The sequence below is a fragment of the Anomaloglossus baeobatrachus genome, chromosome 7, assembly GCF_048569485.1.
Source record: "Anomaloglossus baeobatrachus isolate aAnoBae1 chromosome 7, aAnoBae1.hap1, whole genome shotgun sequence".
Classification (NCBI taxonomy): domain Eukaryota; kingdom Metazoa; phylum Chordata; class Amphibia; order Anura; family Aromobatidae; genus Anomaloglossus; species Anomaloglossus baeobatrachus.
Window position 1 is genome coordinate 18,102,440 of NC_134359.1, and position 20,736 is coordinate 18,123,175.

General features: G+C 49.6%; 1 protein-coding gene across 1 annotated transcript; it reads right to left on the reverse strand.

Annotated features, from left to right (window-relative positions):
* Window positions 1-614: 614 nt before the first annotated feature.
* Window positions 615-17,556, reverse strand: RETREG2 (reticulophagy regulator family member 2). The gene is made up of 9 exons (XM_075317098.1): window positions 16,792-17,556; window positions 16,343-16,449; window positions 13,066-13,096; window positions 11,920-12,058; window positions 11,323-11,407; window positions 11,115-11,246; window positions 5,962-6,056; window positions 5,680-5,815; window positions 615-3,307 (listed from the first exon to the last, which is right to left on the reverse strand). The coding sequence occupies exons 1-9, from the start codon at window positions 17,061-17,063 to the stop codon at window positions 2,850-2,852; spliced, it is 1,455 nt and encodes a 484-aa protein (XP_075173213.1). The 5' UTR covers window positions 17,064-17,556; the 3' UTR covers window positions 615-2,849.
* Between the last annotated feature and the right edge of the window lie 3,180 nt (window positions 17,557-20,736).

Below are 20,736 nucleotides of genomic sequence, written 5' to 3' on the forward strand. Positions count from 1 at the left end.
TCACCATGTACAGGCGCCGGTGACCGCAGACGTGCGGAGAGCTTCACTCCGTGCAGGGATCTGCTGACGTCGGCCCACGCCCTGACACCACTTTATCAGGACGGAGCAGATGACGCTTGTGTAATGATGAAATCACTAGTGCGGGAAATATTCCTGAATATCTGAATGTTCTCTATGGAACATTAAAAAAAATAACAAAAGAAAAAGCACATGGCCGTACGATAAAACAGGAGCAGCACAAGTAAATGTTACTCACATGCAAGGCTTAAAGGGGATGTCCACTACTGAACAACTTACTAAATGCCACACACAAAAGGATTTTTAATAAGTGAATTGTAAAGTTGTTTGTTTTGCCAGCGCTTATGAAGTTAAGAAAACTCCATTTAAAGATTGCATGGTCTGCAAAAATTGGGGCACGTCTGGCATACCATGTACGATACCCCGACACTGCTACTGGATCATGTATGGGGTCTACACGTGTGCACGCCGACGTATGAACACAGCGATCACAAGACAGACCTGAGGAAGGACAGTGGTCGCTCGATGGAGGAGCTGCCAGGATTGTAGCACATTGCAATGATTTATATTCAGAGAGAAGCAGAACAAGGCGAGCGGACGCTAAATACATTGCTCTTTATTTCATTTTTTTGGGGGGTAGCGGGGAGGGGTGTTAGTCATATTATTTGTACACTGTACACACATAGAAATTGTACATTTCCAGAGCCGCACACCTACACACAGACTTACAGATACAGCTAGGTCACCACTACAGACGTACACACCACATACACCCACAGAGGACAGAGACCCCTCTACTGCTACATCGGCTTATTAAAACATAACATGACCTACATCGGAAATGGCTTTGTCCACCTCTGACCCTGTACACAGCTAATCTACAGATATAATGTACAAAAAGCATGAAGAAATCTATAAATGCATTACTTACCCTGCATTAGCCTTCAGAGCTGCACTCACTATTCTGCTGGTGCAGTCACTGTGTAATATAATGTATGTACACTGACTGCACCAGCTAAGTAATGAGTGCAGCTCTGGAGTATAATACAGGATGTAACTCAGGATAAGTAATATAATAAATATACACAGTGACTGCACCAGCAGAATAGTGAGTGCAGCTCTGCAGTTAATACAGGATATTACGGATTCTGTATGGATCCTAAATTATATCCTATATTATACTCCAGAGCTGCAATCACTATTCTGCTGGTGCAGTCACTGTGTACATATATTACTGATCCTGTACTGACCCTGAGTTACATCCTGTATTATACTCCAGAGCTGCACTCACTATTCTGCTGGTGCAGTCACTGTGTACATACATTACATTACTGATCCTGAGTTACCTCCTGTATTATACTCCAGAGCTGCACTCACTATTCTGCTGGTGCAGTCACTGTGTACATATATTACATTACTGATCCTGAGTTACATCTTGTATTATCCTCCAGAGCTGCACTCACTATTCTGCTGGTGCAGTCACTGTGTACATATATTACATTACTGATCCTGAGTTACATCTTGTATTATCCTCCAGAGCTACACTCTCTATTCTGCTGGTTGAATCACTGTGTACATACATTACTTATCCTGTACTGATCTTTGAGTTATTCACTAGCAGAATAGTGAGTGCAGCTCTGGAGTATAATACAGGATGTAACTCCGAATCAGTAATGTATAAGCAGTGAGTGAATTTACATATAAATGATATCTATAGGTGAACTGTGCTGGTCGGAGGTGGATAAGGGCTTTTTACATATAAATATTCACAAGTCTTGCACTTCAGAATGTGGCTGATTAAAAGGAACATTATGGCGGGCGGCGTCTTCAGAATTCATGGATCATCTAGGAATCTCCTGCGAGACGTCCTCACGATCCGCTCCATACGACTATAACATTGCAATAAATATTAACACTATAAACTATTCTCACATCGGATCAGCTCAGTCTTAGGAGGTGCGATCACCACTGAGCGGCCGGTCATATCATCGCCTTCGCTGAAGAGACGGGAGCCGATGGGAGGGTGAATCCTCCGGGTCCATTCTATTACATGTCCACCCCCTTGTAGTCAGAATCTGCGCTCCTCATAGGATAATCTGCGTGGTAGGAGGTGGATGTAGGACGGACGCGCTTGTGCTTGTGCTGATCAGTCCTAGGCCCGCGCCCGCCGTCACCACATCAGCGGACCTATCCCGCTTTTCATTTACACACAGATGACGCTGTTCGCCGGCGGCCTTCTTATGTGATCTGGAGTCCATACCTTATTCACATCCAAAGCTGCATTCACAATGTAGATATTTCCAGTTGGAGCATCCTGTGCCCGGTGTTCTGCACAGCGGGAAATGGAACCTTGCGCACAGAATCACAAGTGATTGCAGCTTTGGTTGTGACTGGAGTATAAGATGTGTAACTCAGAATCAGAACAAGAAACTAGAAAAAAATTAAAAATAGTGATAGAAGCATATAGAATCGAGTCGGGTGACCACACAGGGGGCTGATATATATTTTTTTTCCTTCTTTTTTGAGGAGTTGTATCACGAAAAAAGAAAGTGCAAACCCAAGGTAACACTCGTACAAGAACAGCTTCTTATTCAATTAATGGGGTCCCAGCTGCTTCGGAGGTTAAGAAGCCTAGTAAGTGAATGTAATAACACTAAATGGAGGGCCAGGAGGGGGAAGGGGGGGATGGTGCTGCAAATAGATAAGTCTCGAACGAGAAGGTTGGCGAAGATCTGTGCTTTGGGCCAATGCCCACGTGTCATACCGCTTCCATGCTGCAGAGGACGCCATTTGCAAAAAGTCAGACACACTTTGGCTCCTGCTCGCCAGCCTTAAGAATCCGGCCCTTGCTGCTGGGGTTTAGGAGAGGATAATTGCTTCTCGGCCTCCTCCAGCTCCTTCCGCATAAGATCCAGCTCGCCCTGCTCCAGAAGCTCAAAATCCTCCCCATCTCCCCCCGGCTCTACGGGAGCGGAAAGTTCCACACTGGCTAAAAGCGGCGTACCAACGGCTCCGCTGGCCACGTCCTCGCTCGGGGGGTGGACCTCACCTTCCGGATGGGGGGGCTGACCCTTCCCATTGAAGTGCGTGTTGACAAAATGCAGGGGTGATGTGAGCGAGGGCAGCAGCTCTTCTGGACTTAGGGCGAGCTGTTCTGCGGGCAAAAGTGACGGCATCTCAGACGGTGGTAAAGGCTTCTCTTCGGCGTCACCAGGCCTCAGCCACAGAGGGGATTCTGGGGGGTCTGCAGCAAGGGGGACTTCACAGACGGCTCCTGGCTGGTCCACGTCTAAAACAGAGAAACTGATCAGTGAAAAGACCAAAAACAAACGTTTCCAATGTGGATGGATCAACCATTATGGCGGCATGCGGTGGTATCATTGGAATAGGTGATGATAAAACTTGTTGGCAATTACTTATGATTGTAGGTCTAATGTCTTCTGTATACAGCGGTGCTGCAGATTTATGCGTCTCCATAGTTACACACTACAAACAAACCCTGATCAGCGTTCTTCTGTGAGGTGAACCCAATGGATTTCATGGACATCTGCAGCATTGTGAGGAGTCAGTGCAGAAAATGTGCATGTATATTGTGCATACACCCTGTGTTCCCGGGACAGAACATACCTAGTATTGTTCCTGCCGTGCGTACCGGCCTAACGTCCGTCCTGTATATAGGAGGCCGGTGCCCACAGAAAGAACAGTACCGTGCATGTGGCGGGAGCATGTGAGATAATGCTGACCACTATGACACATTACAACACTGCAGCTGTCTATGAAGACCAAGGAAAGCGAGTGCTATTCATCATAAGGAACAGTACCAGGAACAAAACATGCATGTGCAATACTTCTGCACAGACCACCGTCACGTGTCACAATGCTGCAGCTGTCTACAAGTCCAATGTGGAGGTATTAGGTTATATAATGGGGAGAAGCCGGAGCACCTGGCACCTAATTCACATACAATTTACACTGAAATGCAGCCACACAGGTACATTTTACCCCTTTATTCATCCTGAAGCTGTGGATAACTTATTAATAGTGATGAGCGGGCACTACCATGCTCAGGTGCTGTGTACTCGTAACTAGTGATGAGCGGGCACTACCATGCTCGGGTGCTCAGTACTGGTAACTAGTGATGAGCGGGCACTACCATGCTCGGGTGCTCAGTACTGGTAACTAGTGATGAGCGGGCACTACCATGCTCGGGTGCTCAGTACTGGTAACTAGTGATGAGCGGGCACTACCATGCTCGGGTGCTCAGTACTGGTAACTAGTGATGAGTGGGCACTACCATGCTCGGGTGCTCAGTACTGGTAACTAGTGATGAGCGGGCACTACCATGCTCGGGTGCTCAGTACTGGTAACTAGTGATGAGCGGGCACTACCATGCTCGGGTGCTCAGTACTGGTAACTAGTGATGAGCGGGCACTACCATGCTCGGGTGCTCAGTACTGGTAACTAGTGATGAGCGGGCACTACCATGCTCGGGTGCTCAGTACTGGTAACTAGTGATGAGCGGGCACTACCATGCTCGGGTGCTCAGTACTGGTAACTAGTGATGAGCGGGCACTACCATGCTCGGGTGCTCATTACTGGTAACTAGTGATGAGCGGGCACTACCATGCTCGGGTGCTCAGTACTGGTAACTAGTGATGAGCGGGCACTACCATGCTCGGGTGCTCAGTACTCGTAACTAGTGATGAGCGGGCACTACCATGCTCAGGTGCTCAGTACTGGTAACTAGTGATGAGCGGGCACTACCATGCTCGGGGGCTCAGTACTGGTAACTAGTGATGAGCGGGCACTACCATGCTCAGGTGCTCAGTACTGGTAACTAGTGATAAGCGGGCACTACCATGCTCGGGTGCTCAGTACTGGTAACTAGTGATGAGCGGGCACTACCATGCTCGGGTGCTCAGTACTCGTAACTAGTGATGAGCGGGCACTACCATGCTCGGGTGCTCAGTACTGGTAACTAGTGATGAGCGGACACTACCATGCTCGGGTGCTGAGTACTGGTAACTAGTGATGACCGGACACTACCATGCTCAGGTGCTCGGTACTGGTAACTAGTGATGAGCGGGCACTACCATGCTCAGTACTCATAATGAACAGTCAGACGCTCAGATGGGAGCAACTCATGTACAGAGTATAATGGAGGTCAATGGGGAACTTAAGCATTTTTCCAGGAAGGTTTTCCATTGACTTCCTTTGTACTTGATACACGAGTCACGTTTGTCCAACTGCTCCTTACAACTACTAGGCACCTGAGCATGGTAGTGTTCGCTCATCGCTACTTAATAAGCGTAAACCACCTGACAGACACACTTTATAGGGTGATGCAGCGCCTCTTTTTTGTTCCCCACAGATGCTGCTCCTATCTGGGCAGGACTATGCGTCTCACCAGGTATCATTTACTTGTTCTATTTTTTGGATCAGGACACGTGTTTCAGCTATGGACTTGCTACGCTGGTCGCTGTGCTGCCCAGGTTGGAGCGGCATTTCTCCATGCCCGAAGCTGTGATGGGTGGCGCTGCACAATCCCTTTAAGCCTTTTCCATTGCTGTCTATATCTTCTATGTGGACAGACTAGCAGTGCAGTCTGTGTGCAGTAGGTGGTCAGTAATGTAGCCATGCAGCGATATATTAGTACCGTACCCTCAGACAGATCCGTCAGCTGTGGGGTGGTCGCTCTGGACACTGAGAATCCTCCGCTCTCCAGGATGGAAGCCTCTTCATCCGACAATTCAGAGTCAGTAATAGACAGGGCCAGGGCGGTGATCCTCACGTCCAGCTTCAAGAGGACAAAAACAGTTCATTATCCTGAAAGTCCTCTCATAACTAAACACTGGGGTCTCAGAGCGGCCATGGACGGAAGTGGCCGCATACAGCCGGATGCAGCTAAAAGAAGCCGGACTTAATGCAATCAGGTGCACCCACCTCGGGGGAGAAGCCGGACAGCTCAATCTCGCTCTCGCTGTCTGTATCCGCCGACTCCTCCTGTCCCTCTTCCGGCTCCTTCTTGGTTTGTCTTTCTGAAAAGGATGAAAAACAAAAAACAACATAAACAGTCTATGTAGTGTAGACTATCACCTCCTGTGCGATGCTCTGCGTGTCCTGGACACCTTCCTATTATAGCTGCGATGCTCTGCGTCTCCTGACTCCTTTCTATCATAGCTGCGATGCTCTGCGTGTCCTGGACACCTTCCTATTATAGCTGCGATGCTCTGCGTGTCCTGGACACCTTCCTATTATAGCTGCGATGCTCTGCGTGTCCTGACTCCTTCCTATTATAGCTGCGATGCTCTGCGTGTCCTGACTCCTTTCTATCATAGCTGTGATGCTCTGCATGTCCTGACTCCTTTCTATTATAGCTGTGATGCTCTGCGTGTCCTGACTCCTTTCTATCATAGCTGTGATGCGCTGCGTGTCCTGACTCCTTTCTATCATAGCTGTGATGCTCTGCGTGTCCTGACTCCTTCCTATTATAGCTGTGATGCTCTGCGTGTCCTGACTGCTTCCTATTATAGCTGTGATGCTCTGCGTGTCCTGACTGCTTCCTATTATAGCTGTGATGCTCTGCGTGTCCTGACTGCTTCCTATTATAGCTGCGATGCTCTGCGTGTCCTGACTCCTTCCTATTATAGCTGCGATGCTCTGCGTGTCCTGACTCCTTTCTATTATAGCTGCGATGCTCTGCGTGTCCTGACTCCTTCCTATTATAGCTGTGATGCTCTGCGTGTCCTGACTGCTTCCTATTATAGCTGTGATGCTCTGCGTGTCCTGACTGCTTCCTATTATAGCTGCGATGCTCTGCGTGTCCTGACTCCTTTCTATCATAGCTGTGATGCTCTGCGTGTCCTGACTCCTTCCTATTATAGCTGTGATGCTCTGCGTGTCCTGACTCCTTCCTATTATAGCTGTGATGCTCTGCGTGTCCTGACTGCTTCCTATTATAGCTGTGATGCTCTGCGTGTCCTGACTGCTTCCTATTATAGCTGTGATGCTCTGCGTGTCCTGACTGCTTCCTATTATAGCTGCGATGCTCTGCGTGTCCTGACTCCTTTCTATTATAGCTGCGATGCTCTGCGTGTCCTGACTCCTTCCTATTATAGCTGTGATGCTCTGCGTGTCCTGACTGCTTCCTATTATAGCTGCGATGCTCTGCACGTCCTGACTCCTTTCTATTATAGCTGCGATGCTCTGCACGTCCTGACTCCTTTCTATTATAGCTGCGATGCTCTGCACGTCCTGACTCCTTTCTATCATAGCTGCGATGCTCTGCATGCCCTGACTCCTTTCTATCATAGCTGCGATGCTCTGCGTGTCCTGACTCCTTCCTATCATGGCTGTGATGCTCTGCGTGTCCTGGACATCTTCCTATCATGGCTGCGATGCTCTGCGTGTCCTGGACATCTTCCTATCATAGCTGCGATGCTCTGCGTGTCCTGGACATCTTCCTATCATGGCTGCGATGCTCTGCGTGTCCTGGACATCTTCCTATCATAGCTGCGATGCTCTGCGTGTCCTGGACATCTTCCTATTATAGCTGCGATGCTCTGCGTCTCCTGACTCCTTTCTATCATAGCTGCGATGCTCTGCGTGTCCTGGACATCTTCCTATCATGGCTGTGATGCTCTGCGTGTCCTGGACATCTTCCTATCATGGCTGTGATGCTCTGCGTGTCCTGGACATCTTCCTATCATGGCTGTGATGCTCTGCGTGTCCTGGACATCTTCCTATCATGGCTGTGATGCTCTGCGTGTCCTGGACATCTTCCTATCATAGCTGCGATGCTCTGCGTGTCCTGGACATCTTCCTATCATGGCTGCGATGCTCTGCGTGTCCTGGACATCTTCCTATCATAGCTGCGATGCTCTGCGTGTCCTGGACATCTTCCTATCATGGCTGTGATGCTCTGCGTGTCCTGGACATCTTCCTATCATAGCTGTGATGCTCTGCGTGTCCTGGACATCTTCCTATCATGGCTGTGATGCTCTGCGTGTCCTGGACATCTTCCTATCATGGCTGTGATGCTCTGCGTGTCCTGGACATCTTCCTATCATGGCTGTGATGCTCTGCGTGTCCTGGACATCTTCCTATCATGGCTGTGATGCTCTGCGTGTCCTGGACATCTTCCTATCATGGCTGTGATGCTCTGCGTGTCCTGGACATCTTCCTATCATGGCTGTGATGCTCTGCGTGTCCTGGACATCTTCCTATCATGGCTGTGATGCTCTGCGTGTCCTGGACATCTTCCTATCATGGCTGTGATGCTCTGCGTGTCCTGGACATCTTCCTATCATAGCTGCGATGCTCTGCGTGTCCTGGACATCTTCCTATCATAGCTGCGATGCTCTGCGTGTCCTGGACATCTTCCTATCATGGCTGCGATGCTCTGCGTGTCCTGGACATCTTCCTATCATGGCTGTGATGCTCTGCGTGTCCTGGACATCTTCCTATCATGGCTGTGATGCTCTGCGTGTCCTGGACATCTTCCTATCATAGCTGCGATGCTCTGCGTGTCCTGGACATCTTCCTATCATGGCTGCGATGCTCTGCGTGTCCTGGACATCTTCCTATCATGGCTGTGATGCTCTGCGTGTCCTGGACATCTTCCTATCATGGCTGCGATGCTCTGCGTGTCCTGGACATCTTCCTATCATGGCTGTGATGCTCTGCGTGTTCTGGAATTTGCTCTACATTCACTCTTTGGTTGGATCAGCCGGGCGGCGTCACTACTGAAGAGCATCAGAAGACATGGAACCAATCACCCCGTCTAAAGTTCTCCTTTCTGGGATGATTTTTGTTAAAGGGAACCAATCATCAGGATTTTCGTGTATAAGGTGCAGCCAGTGCAGTGCTGGCACTATCATGCACGTTGTGTACATACCATCAGGGGGCAGCTCGGGTGTTTAGGCAGTGAAATACAACTTTATAAAGTTTGAAATTTCGTGCACTTTTTGATTGACGTGTGCACCTCTCTGTTAATGTCCGGGCGGGTTATGCAGGAGTTCCCCGCCCCCCCACCAGCCTGTTCCTCCCTCTCTCCTGATGTCCGGGCGGGTTATGCACGTGTTCCCCGCCCCCCCACCAGCCTGTTCCTCCCTCTCTCCTGATGTCCGGGCGGGTTATGCACGTGTTCCCCGCCCCCCCCGCGCCGCCTGTCCCTCCCTCCCTCCGGCTGTATGTAAATATCTAATCTTCAGAAACATGGCGCCGGAGTGGGCCTCTGCGCACAGCGCTTATCTCCGGCGCCATGTTTCTGAAGCCCCCGCATTACACAACTTGGTGTTAGAGGGTGGCGCATGCGCCCTCGTTTCTTCACAGCCCGTTGTGACCGCGGGAGCGCGCGCGATTAGAACAGGACAGAACAGCTGACCGGAGGACGCGATTACCTGCTGCTCCTGTATCGTGCCGCCCCAGGACACCGGGCCAACACACCAGCCGGTGTGACATCGCTGTGGCGCCGCCCTCTCAGACACCAAGTTGTGTAATGCAGGGGCTTCAGAAACATGGCGCCGGAGATAAGCGCTATGCGCAGAGGTCCACTCCGGCGCCATGTTTATGAAGATTAGATATTTACATACAGCCAGATGGAGGGAGGGACAGGCGGCGCGGGGGGGCGGGGAACACGTGCATAACCCGCCCGGACATTAACAGAGAGGTGCACACGTCAATCAAAAAGTGCACGAAATTTCAAACTTTATAAAGTTGGATTTCACTGACTAATCACCCGAGCTACACCCTAATGGTATGTACACACTGTGCCTGATAGTGCCAGTGCTGCACTGGCTGCAGCTTATGCACGAAAATCCTGATGTTTGGTTCCCTTTAAATACTAATATTGCACTCCCACAAGACCCCCTGTATATAAGGAACACCCCAGAAGACCCGTCATATACTGCGAACATCCCACAGGACCCGCCGTACACAGAGAATAGCCCACAACACCTTCCATATGCAGAGAAGACCCCACAGAACCTGCCGTATACAGGGAACACCCCACAAGACCTGCCGTATATAGAGTACACCCCACAAGACCTGCCGTATACAGGGAACACCCCACAGAACCTGCCGTATACAGGGAACACCCCGCAAGACCTGCCTTATACAGGGAACACCCCGCAAGACCTGCCTTATACAGGGAACACCCCACAAGACCTGCCTTATACAGGGAACACCCCGCTAGACCTGCCGTATACAGGGAACACCCCGCTAGACCTGCCGTATACAGGGAACACCCCGCAAGACCTGCCGTATACAGGGAACACCTCGCAAGACCTGCCATATACAGGGAACACCCCGCAAGACCTGCCGTATACAGGGAACACCCCGCTAGACCTGCCGTATACAGGGAACACCCCACAAGACCTGCCTTATACAGGGAACACCCCGCTAGACCTGCCGTATACAGGGAACACCCCACAAGACCTGCCTTATACAGGGAACACCCCGCTAGACCTGCCGTATACAGGGAACACCCCACAAGACCTGCCTTATACAGGGAACACCCCGCTAGACCTGCCGTATACAGGGAACACCCCACAAGACCTGCCTTATACAGGGAACACCCCGCAAGACCTGCCTTATACAGGGAACACCCCACAAGACCTGCCTTATACAGGGAACACCCCGCTAGACCTGCCGTATACAGGGAACACCCCGCTAGACCTGCCGTATACAGGGAACACCCCGCAAGACCTGCCGTATACAGGGAACACCTCGCAAGACCTGCCATATACAGGGAACACCCCGCAAGACCTGCCGTATACAGGGAACACCCCGCTAGACCTGCCGTATACAGGGAACACCCCGCTAGACCTGACATCAGACACTTCACAAGACCCGCAAATTTGGAGATGTTCTAACGCAGCCATCTTTCTACGACTGTTTGGTTCTCGTCAGATGCTCAGATTTTTACTTGTGCACTTTTTTCCTGCTTCCCACCTTTAGAGTAACTGTTGTTTTAACTTTATTTCAGAAATCAGTAGTACACATGATCTCTGGGAGGACAATGTCTTTCCAGCTGTTTTATAGCTTTCAGGATGACAAGTGTCGGCCCCTTCTTCCCCACTGACCCCAGCACTTACTCTTATGAGAACGTGGCAGGTCCTCTCCCTTCATGCTGTAGTCCAGCTTCATGAGGACGGGTTCTAGAGCGGTGTACATCCTCTGGATGAGCTCCCGGTACACGACCAGCGGCCACAGCAGCACGCTGAGCACTGTAATAAAGAGAGCCGCGGTCACGTGAGAGTCTCGCCTTGTACACGATGGTTATAGCAAAGGATCGGTTCTTACATATAATGTAGGAAATCATAATGCCGGGAACGTAATGTCCAACAACAGCGAGCACGGCACAGCACGAGCACACCATGGCACAGAACTGCGGAGACAGAAGAGAGAATGAATGAACCCTCTCTGCGGAAGGGAGACCACCAGCCCCGAGACGTTATTCCACCAGCAGCAGCCCCTTCCTCTAATCACACCCACAGCATGTGCTCATGTGGACACCATCTAAGTAAACAACGACTGCTAATAAAACTGGTGGTATGTAGGAGTCACTTTATATTACATATATTTCAAAAGACTGACCCGCACATCCTACAAGTGTGTATAGGTGCCAGCTGAAAAAACCTAGCAAATACAAAATGGATACAGTCGCACACTAAATGCCATCAATGTATAAGGGAACTCTGGTACTGCATTACTGCTATATGATAAAATGAGATTTTTAGTTTATGAATTGGCCAATGCATGTAAGCCCGGAAACCAAACGGCAAGGTAAATCTCAATATTCTGGGTCCCTAACTAAAATGCCACTATCTAGGTTAACCTAGGTTAGTGTGCGGCTGTATCCATTTTGTACTTTGTATTACATGACCCTCATCCTCTCACCTTTCCTGGGTTTTGCTTTTTGTAGAGCAGAAGCTCCTGGAGAAACTGCTGCGAGGTGAACCATGTCTCGGCCAGACAGTGGCACAGCTCCGGGAGGCTCAGCAGGCGGTGATGTCCCGTCCCTCCAACCGTAGTCTCACTGCAAACAGAGGAAAAAAAACGTGGTTGAGGCTGCTTTCACACATCCGGCTTTTGCAATGCGGCACACTCCGGCACTTTGCAGGAAAACCGCAACCGGTTTTTTTTTCTGCCGGTTGCGTTTTTCCTGCATAGACTTTAATTAGTGCCGCATTGTGCCGCATGGGCTTGCGTTCGGTCCGGTTTTTGCCGCATGCGGCAGATTTAGCCGATGCGGCGGCCGGATGGAACGTTCCCTGGCACGTTTTTTGCTCCGGCTAAAAAAACCGCATCGCGCCGCATCCGGCCGATGCGGCGCTTTTCCCAATGCATCCCTATGGATGCCGGATACGGCGCGATGCGGCAAAAACCGCATCCGGCCGCCGCATGCGGTTTTTGCCACTGTGCATGCTCAGTAGCATGCCGTAAGCGGCAAAAACCGGACCGGCCGCATGTAAAAAACTTATGCAAAGGATGCGGTGTTTTCACCGCATCCGTTGCATAGGCTTCACAGCCGGATTGAGCCGCACTGCTCAAACCGAATGTGTGAAAGCAGCCTAATTCAGGTATTAAAGAAACCACAGGAAAAGCCGGGAGGTCCCATTAGGTAGTGATCAGGGACGATCGAATACCTCAAATATTCAGCTTCGCGAATATTTGCCGAATAGGTCACAGCTATTTGACTATTTGCGACTTTTCAACTGCAATGTAAGTCTATGTGAAACCCTAATTGCAACTATTCAGAACTTTTCGGGCTTCCCATGAACTTACGGCGACCTATTCGGCGGATATACGCGAAGCCAAATATTTGAGGTATTCGATCATCCCTAGTAGTGATACAAATCTATAGAGTGAAAATAACAGAACGTGTTAAAGCAGTTTAGCGCCCCAAAGTGGTTTGCAGAGAAAAAACATGGTCTGTTTCTCTATCACATTACAATAAAAATTCCAGCCCTCTGTACCCACCGCAGGAGCGTTACAATGACATAGAGCGCCCCCAGATGGACAGATCACATCAGACATATATACCTGTCAGTGGCTGGATCTCCCCGAGGCTGAACTGTAAATCAGAAGACACGGCATTATTCAGCAACACATGGAAAACTAAAAAATACATGTACAATGTTTATAAAAATGTCAAATATATCTTTGTACCGTGTTAGCCAGTAGAGATACAAAATTGTTTAAAAGAACTGAGAGTCCTCAGTGGTTGATACCTTTTAATGAGCCTGATGAAGAGACCTGAGCAGTCTGGAGCTGCAATTATTACCATCTTTTCAGTTACCATTAAAAGGTATCAACCACTGAACACTTCAGTTCTTTTAAACAATTTTTTATAAAAATGTCACCGTTTTCAAGATCTCTGTTTGCTGTCAGTCAATGGAAACATCCTTCTTGACAGTGATCCCATTCACAGGATGACAGATACATGCCTCCATCTCCCGTCCCATTTGCTACAGGTGTCCTCACTTATTGACAGCAAACAGAGATCTTGAAACAAATCATATGAGAAACTTGCAGCAATTTTCAATATGCCATGCATCACTGCACTGAGTTTTATGCCTCGAGCCATACTGTGACTTTTCTTCTTTTGCAGTTTTGCACCTCGTCCCTACTCTGCCCTAAGGCCATGTGCCCATGGGATAATGTACCTGCGGATTTTGCTGTGGAAAACCTACGGATTTATCTGGATTTTCTAGATAATTCCGCAGGTTTTAGCAAGTACAGACACCCCCCATGTTATCCTATGGGACATGGGGAGTGCTGTGTCCACGCTGAAGAGTGTGCGGCTGCAGAATATGCTGCGGATGTCCCGTAGCCGCATATAACTGCATGTCATTATTCCTGCGGAAATATCTGCGGAATTCCTGACCCTCCACTATGGAGATAGAGGCCGGGACTTCCGCAGGTAAGTCACACGAATGTCCGCAGGTTTACCGCAGCTATTCCGCTGGAATCCCGCAGCTATGGATAGCTGCGGATTCCAGGGAGCAGCTGCGGGAAACCTGCGGATGTACCAGCGGATATATCCGCAGGTATTTTCTCCTGTGGGCACATAGCCTAAAGGGGGCTTTACACGCTACGACAACGCTAGCAATTGCTAGTGATGTCGAGCGCTAAAGCACCCGCCCCCATCGTACATGCGATATCGTGTGATCGCTGCCGTAGCGAACATTATCGCTACAGCAGCGTCACACACACATACCTGCTCTGCGACGTCACTGTGACCAGCGAACCTCCTCCTTTCTAAGGGGGCGGTTCATTCAGCGTCACAGCGACATCACAGCAGCGTCATTGAATTGCCGCCCAATAGAAGTGGAGGGGTGGAGATGAGCGGGACGTAACATCCCGCCCACCTCCTTACTTCCGCATTGCGGGCGGCCGCAGGTAAGGTGAGGTTCCTCGTTCCCGAGGTGTCACACATAGCGATGTGTGCTGCCGCAGGAGCGACTAACTACTTCGTACACCGAGCAGCAGCGATATTCGAGAATAGGGGGGATGTCACCGATGAGCGATTTTGACCGTTTTTGCGACGAATCAAAATCGCTCATAGGTGTCACACGCAAAGACATCACTAATGCGGCCGGATGTGCATCACAAATTCCGTGACCCCAACGAGATCGCTTGAGCAATGTCGCAGCGTGTAAAGCGGCCTTAAGTGAGCCGACATTAACCCCTCCCTGTTGTGGCCAATTTTCACTTTTGCTTTATCCGTCCCATTTTCTCAGAGCCAAAACTTTTATTTTTCATTCATGCAGACATATGAGGGCTTGGAATGTTGAGGGACGAGTTATAGTTTTGAACGACCCCATTCACTTTACCAAATAATGCAATGAAAAAAATTAATTGCTTTTCAGAACTTAAAAAAATAAAGCTTTTGTGTTGCCTTTTTATACATAACTTATTTTTCCATGAATGGAGTTTGGTGAGGGTTTATTTCTTGCCTGGCGAACTTAACTTTTAATGATGCAGCTCAGGTACAAACACAATTTTGATCATATATATCTATCTATCTATCTATCTATATATATATATATATATTTTTATTTTTTTTTGCTTTATTGCATTCACCATGCAGGTTAATTTTACAGGTGCATGTATACATAATTGTTTTTTTTGTTTTTAATCAATATTATTTTGTTTGGAATTTGCAAAAAATAGTGGGGGTAATTGGACCTTTTTTTATAACCTTTTTAAACAGTTTATTTTACACTTTTTTATTTTATTTTTTCACATATTTATAGCTCATTCTCCAGGGGACTTAAATAGTTTCTCATCTAATTGCTGATAGCAGAGTTCATAGGAGATTACAGTGAATCCTAAGATTGCTAACATGTTGGCGATGGGGCCTTCTGTCATGGCCGCCGCAGTCGCCATCTACCACCGCATTCAACGGTATGTTTCAACTAAGGCTAAGTTCACATTTCCGTTGTTTTGCATCAGTCACATGCGTCGCTTGACGCATGTGACTGATGCGCTGTACAACGGATGACAAAGAACAGAATTCTTTGTCGGACTCCGTTGTGTGCGGGGGACTGAGTTCGGGGTGGGTGGAGCCGAGCGGGGCCGTGGCACTGAGGACGTCAGTGCCGCGGGGACTGCAGGGCTGGGGACAGGTGAGTGTGTGTGAGTGTATACACATGCGGAGTGCGGGAGGGGGCGGAGCCGAGCGGGGAAGTGTCAGGCTCCCTGCACAGCCAGGGTAAATATCGAGTATAAGCAAAGCACTTTTTGCTTGGTTACCCGATATTTATCTTGGTTACCAGCATACACCGCTTAGCGCTGGCTCCCTGCACACGTAACCAGTGTAAATATCGGGTAACTAACCAAAGCGCATTGCTTAGTAACCTGATGTGTATCCTGGTTACGGGTGCAGGGAGCCAGAGAGCGCATGCGCAGCAAAATCCTACGGATCGCGCTGCTCAAAAAACGTTACATGCTACGTTCCTCCCGCCCGGCGGTCAGTCGTTCCACGACTGGTCAGTCGGGCGGAGGGTGCAACGCAGCATCATCAGTCACAATCCGCCGCTCATACAAGTCTATGGGAACAACGGAATCCGTTGTTTACCAGAGCTGCGGATTGTGACTGATACAATTTAACGGAAGTGTGAACCTAGCCTTACAAACTCAGTTTTCAGTCCGATACCATTCAAGTGCTGCATACAGGGCTGTGCCACCAGCCAGAATTATATGGCACTGATCAGGAAGAGTTTAACACACAGATAATTTAATCAATGATCTTGTCATTACTTTGCACTGCTTTATTAGATTTCTCCACACATTACATAAGATGTCAGGGAGTCACCTCTGCAGTGACGCAGCAGCCACAGCTTCCAGCGCTCCACACCCAGCAGACACAGCAGAAAGAAGCTCAATAAAAAAACAGGTCTGAGCGACAGGTAAGAAAATAACCTGCAAGACAGACAAGAAAACTGCATCAGAAGGAGAGGAAACAACTTCATGAGACTAAAGGGGCCCCCATGTTATAAAGGTCAAGACATGCACAGAGACACTATGCAGCTGCAATCTACTGTTCCCTGTTATCAGTAGTGATGGGCGAACGTGAGACCACTGCGCATTACTCGCTCGAGCATGTGAGTTTGTAAATGCTCGAGTTTCCCATTGACTTACATTATACTTGGTACTTGAATTGTGTCAATGAGTCCCGATGCTCAATCGAGAAATGAGCAGTGGCGAGCACGTTCTCCCATCACTAGCTTTTAGCCATTTTAGGCTGGTGGGGTGCAGACTCACCAGAAAGCCCCATGTAGAGCCGCGGCCGTTAGAAGACTTGGCAACGGCTGCTCCCACACTAAAAGCCGCTGTACGGCCGTAATCAGCGGGGCCCATTCGCTGAGTTGCTGGTGTAGACTGGCCTCCAAGGATTTCATGTCCTCCTCAGAGGCACCAGAGTCCCGGACACTTTTCTCGTCACCCTGGGCCGGATCTCCTGCAGACCAAAGCATCACCTCCTCTTTGGGCATCTTCCTCAGCCCAGGAGCTGACGGTTCAGCAGCGCCGCTCATTGTGATCAGATGGGTGAATCCGATATCAGATTCCAGCACTTTCTATATCTCCACAGAAGTAACGCAGCATCAATCCTCCGACACGGCGCAGCCCCTCCCGAGTCTCCAGCAACATCCCCCTTGTGCTAATCCCTCCCTGCAGCTTCCACCAACATAAGTGTGAAATGTGTGAGCGGCCGGAGGCTCCTGCTACATGTCATCACAATGAAAGGGATTTACTGGCACGCCGCATCTACCGGCATCAACTCTGACCGCTCCGCCTAACCGAACATGTAATGCTTCCTGTTCCAAACGTACACCCTTCTGCTCTCAGTCTCGATCTTACACCCCTGTCTGCTCCCCTCTTCTCCTTACACCAGTCTGTCCCCCTCCTCACCTTACTCCTGTCACTGCCCCTTCTCACCTTACGCCCATCCGCTCCCTCTCCTGACTCTTTGCCAGTCTGCTTTCCTTCCTCTCCTTTTTGCCCCTGCCTGCTCCCCCTCCTCTTCTTATTTGCACCGTCAGCTCCTCCTCCTTTTGCCCCCTCACTTCTTTTTGCCCCTCCTGCTTGCCCTCCTCTCCTTATGCCCCCTCCCTGCTCCCCCCTCCTCTCCTTATGCCCCCTGTCAGCTCCCCTCCTCTCTGCCTCCTATCAGCTCCCCTCCTCTCTGCCTCCTATCAGCTCCCCCTCCTCTCTTTTTTGCCTCCTTTCGCACCCCCTCCTCTTTTTTGCCCCGTCAGCCCCCCTCCTTTCCTTTTTGCCTCCTGTCGCACCTCCTCCTCTTTTTTGTCCTCTGTCAGCTCCCCCTCCTCTCCTTTGTGCCCCGTCAGCTCCCCCTCCTCTCCTTTGTGCCCCCTGTCAGCTCCCCTCCTCTCCTTTTTGCCTCCTGTCGCACCCCCTCCTCTTTTTTGCCCACTGTCAGCTCCCCCTCCTCTCCTTTGTGCCCCCTGTCAGCTCCCCCTCCTCTCCTTTTTGCCTCCTGTCGCACCCCCTCCTCTTTTTTGCCCACTGTCAGCTCCCCCTCCTCTTTTTGCACCCCCTCCTCTCCTTTTTGCCTCCTGTCGCACCCCCTCCTCTTTTTTGCCCCCTGTCACCTTCCCCTCCTCTCCTTTTTGCCCCGTGCCTGCTCCCCCCTCCTCACCTTACACCCCTACCTCCTCCCCCGTCCTGGCCTTTCCCTTATCCGCTGCCGCCTGTCATGACTGTATAGGGGTCACTGCATTACACCCCCAACCTCTGCCCCATTAATCCCTCACTGGTTCTCCTTCACCCTCCCCGTGCCTCGTCCCCTCACAGCCCCGGTGCAGATCTGACCCCCGGTAGTGACGGCTCCCAGGTGCGCGGTCTCCGCTCAGCCGGGATATGTTGTTGTTATGATACTGAGCGGACGTGACGTCAGTCTGTGGTTTACTTCCGGACCACGTGACCGCTGTCTGCGGCTTGTGCCGGCGCTCCTGATGACGTAGGGGGTCACATGGCCGGACGGGGGCGGCCCTTCCGTGTGTAGTAAAGATCAGGAGGGGGCGGGGTGTGAGGAGCTCCGGGTGTCACGTGACGGCGCAGAACCGTCCTCTAGTAGTGTCAGCATTAACCCCTTATCGACCAGACACCTTAAAGGGCTTGTCCAAAACACAACAGGTCACTCTGCATCAGTCCCACGTGACATTTACACTAGAATCAAAAGTATTGGCACCATGAACTCGTTCCAGAAAGTATTGCATTACACACGTTTTGTTTATACATATGTTTATTTCCTTTCTGTTTATTGGAACAACACAAAAAGAAAAAAGGTAAATTGGACATAATTCACACAAAACTCCCAAAATTGTTGTCATCTGTACAAAATTGTGGGAAAACAACTTTGTTTCCATTATGTGATTTTCGTGTAAACTCACCTGTGGGAAGTAACAAGTGTGGGCAATATGGAAATCACACCTAAAACCAGATAAAAAGGGGAGAAGTTGCCTCAATCTGTGCATTGTGAGTCTGTGTGTGCCGCACTAAGCGTGGAGAACAGAAAGAGAAGGAGAGAAATGTCTTCGGATGTGAGAGCTAAAATTGTTGAAAATTATCAACAATCTCAAGGTTGCAATTCCATCTCCACAGATCTTGATGTTCCTTTGTCCACAGTGTGCAACATAATAAAGAAGTTTACACCCCATGGCGCTGTGGCTAATCTCCCTGGATGTGGGCGGCAGAAAAAAACTGATGAAAGGTTGAAACGGAGGATAGTCCAGATGGTGGATAAGACCAATTCAAGGTCCAGAGAAATTCCAGCCATCCTGCAGATCAGGGGACATCAGTGTCAGCGAGAACTATTCATCCACATCTGAATGACATGAAACACTATGGAGGAGAGCCAGGAGGACCCCGCTGCTGACACAGAGACAGGACAGAAAAAAGCCAAAATGTATCTGAGTAACCAAAATCCTTCTGAGAAAGTGTCTTGTGGGCAGATGAGACCAAGATAAAGCCTTATAGTAAAGCGCATCATTCTGTTTACCGTAAACGGAAAGAGGCTACAAAGTAAAGAACACAGCACCTACAGGCACACATGGTGGAGGTCAGAGATGTTTTGGTTGTTTTGCTGCCTCCAGCACTGGAGGACCTGACTGTGTGCAAGACATCATGAAATCTGAAGATTAACAGGGGATTTTGGGTGGCAATGTAGAGCCCAGTGTTAGAAGCTGAATATAGTCCTAGGTCAGGGGTCTCCAGCAGGACAATGACTATGAATATGAATATCTAAAGGTTTAAATAATATTAACTTACAAAGAAAAAAACCCAGTTGAAGATTGTCACGGGGTCCTTCTCCGATATCACACAACAGAGCGAGAGATGATTGAGCAATCCAAAGAATATTTATTCTAAGCAAATCAGAATGTCCATAATATAATCCAGCACACAGAGGGTAAATTAGTCCAGTAATGGGATAAATGTCCCAGGAGGTCAGGCATAATCCTCCAGTAGTCCATTTCCTGGTAAATCGAGGTTTCTCAGTCTCTTTGGGGTGTCAGCTTCTCCCTCAGAGGATCAATCTTACTCCTTCTCTCGTGTCTTTCTCAGCCAGACTGAAAAATCCCTCAGGTAAGCAGAGAGTTTGGTGGATCCCAGGCCCCCCTCCCCCAGACTTAGGGTACCTTCACACTTTAGCGATGCAGCAGCGATCCGACCAGCGATCTGACCTGGTCAGGATCGCTGCTGCATCGCTACATGGTCGCTGGTGAGCTGTCAAACAGGCAGATCTCACCAGCGACCAGTGACCAGCCCCCAGCCAGCAGCGACGTGCAAGCGACGCTGCGCTTGCACGGAGCCGGCGTCTGGAAGCTGCGGACACTGGTAACTAAGGTAAACATCGGGTATGGTTACCCGATGTTTACATTAGTTACCAGCGCACACCGCTTAGCTTTGCTCTCCTAGCTACAGTACACATCGGGTTAATTAACCCGATGTGTAATGCAGCTACATGTGCAGAGAGCAGGGAGCCGCGCACACTGCTTAGCGCTGGCTCCTTGCTCTCCTAGCTACAGTACACATCGGGTTAATTAACCCGATGTGTACAGCAGCTACATGTGCAGAGAGCCGGAGCCGGCAGCACAGGCAGCGTGAGAGCTGCGGAGGCTGGTAACTAAGGTAAATATCGGGTAACCACCTTGGTTACCCAATGTTTATCTTGGTTACAGCTTACCA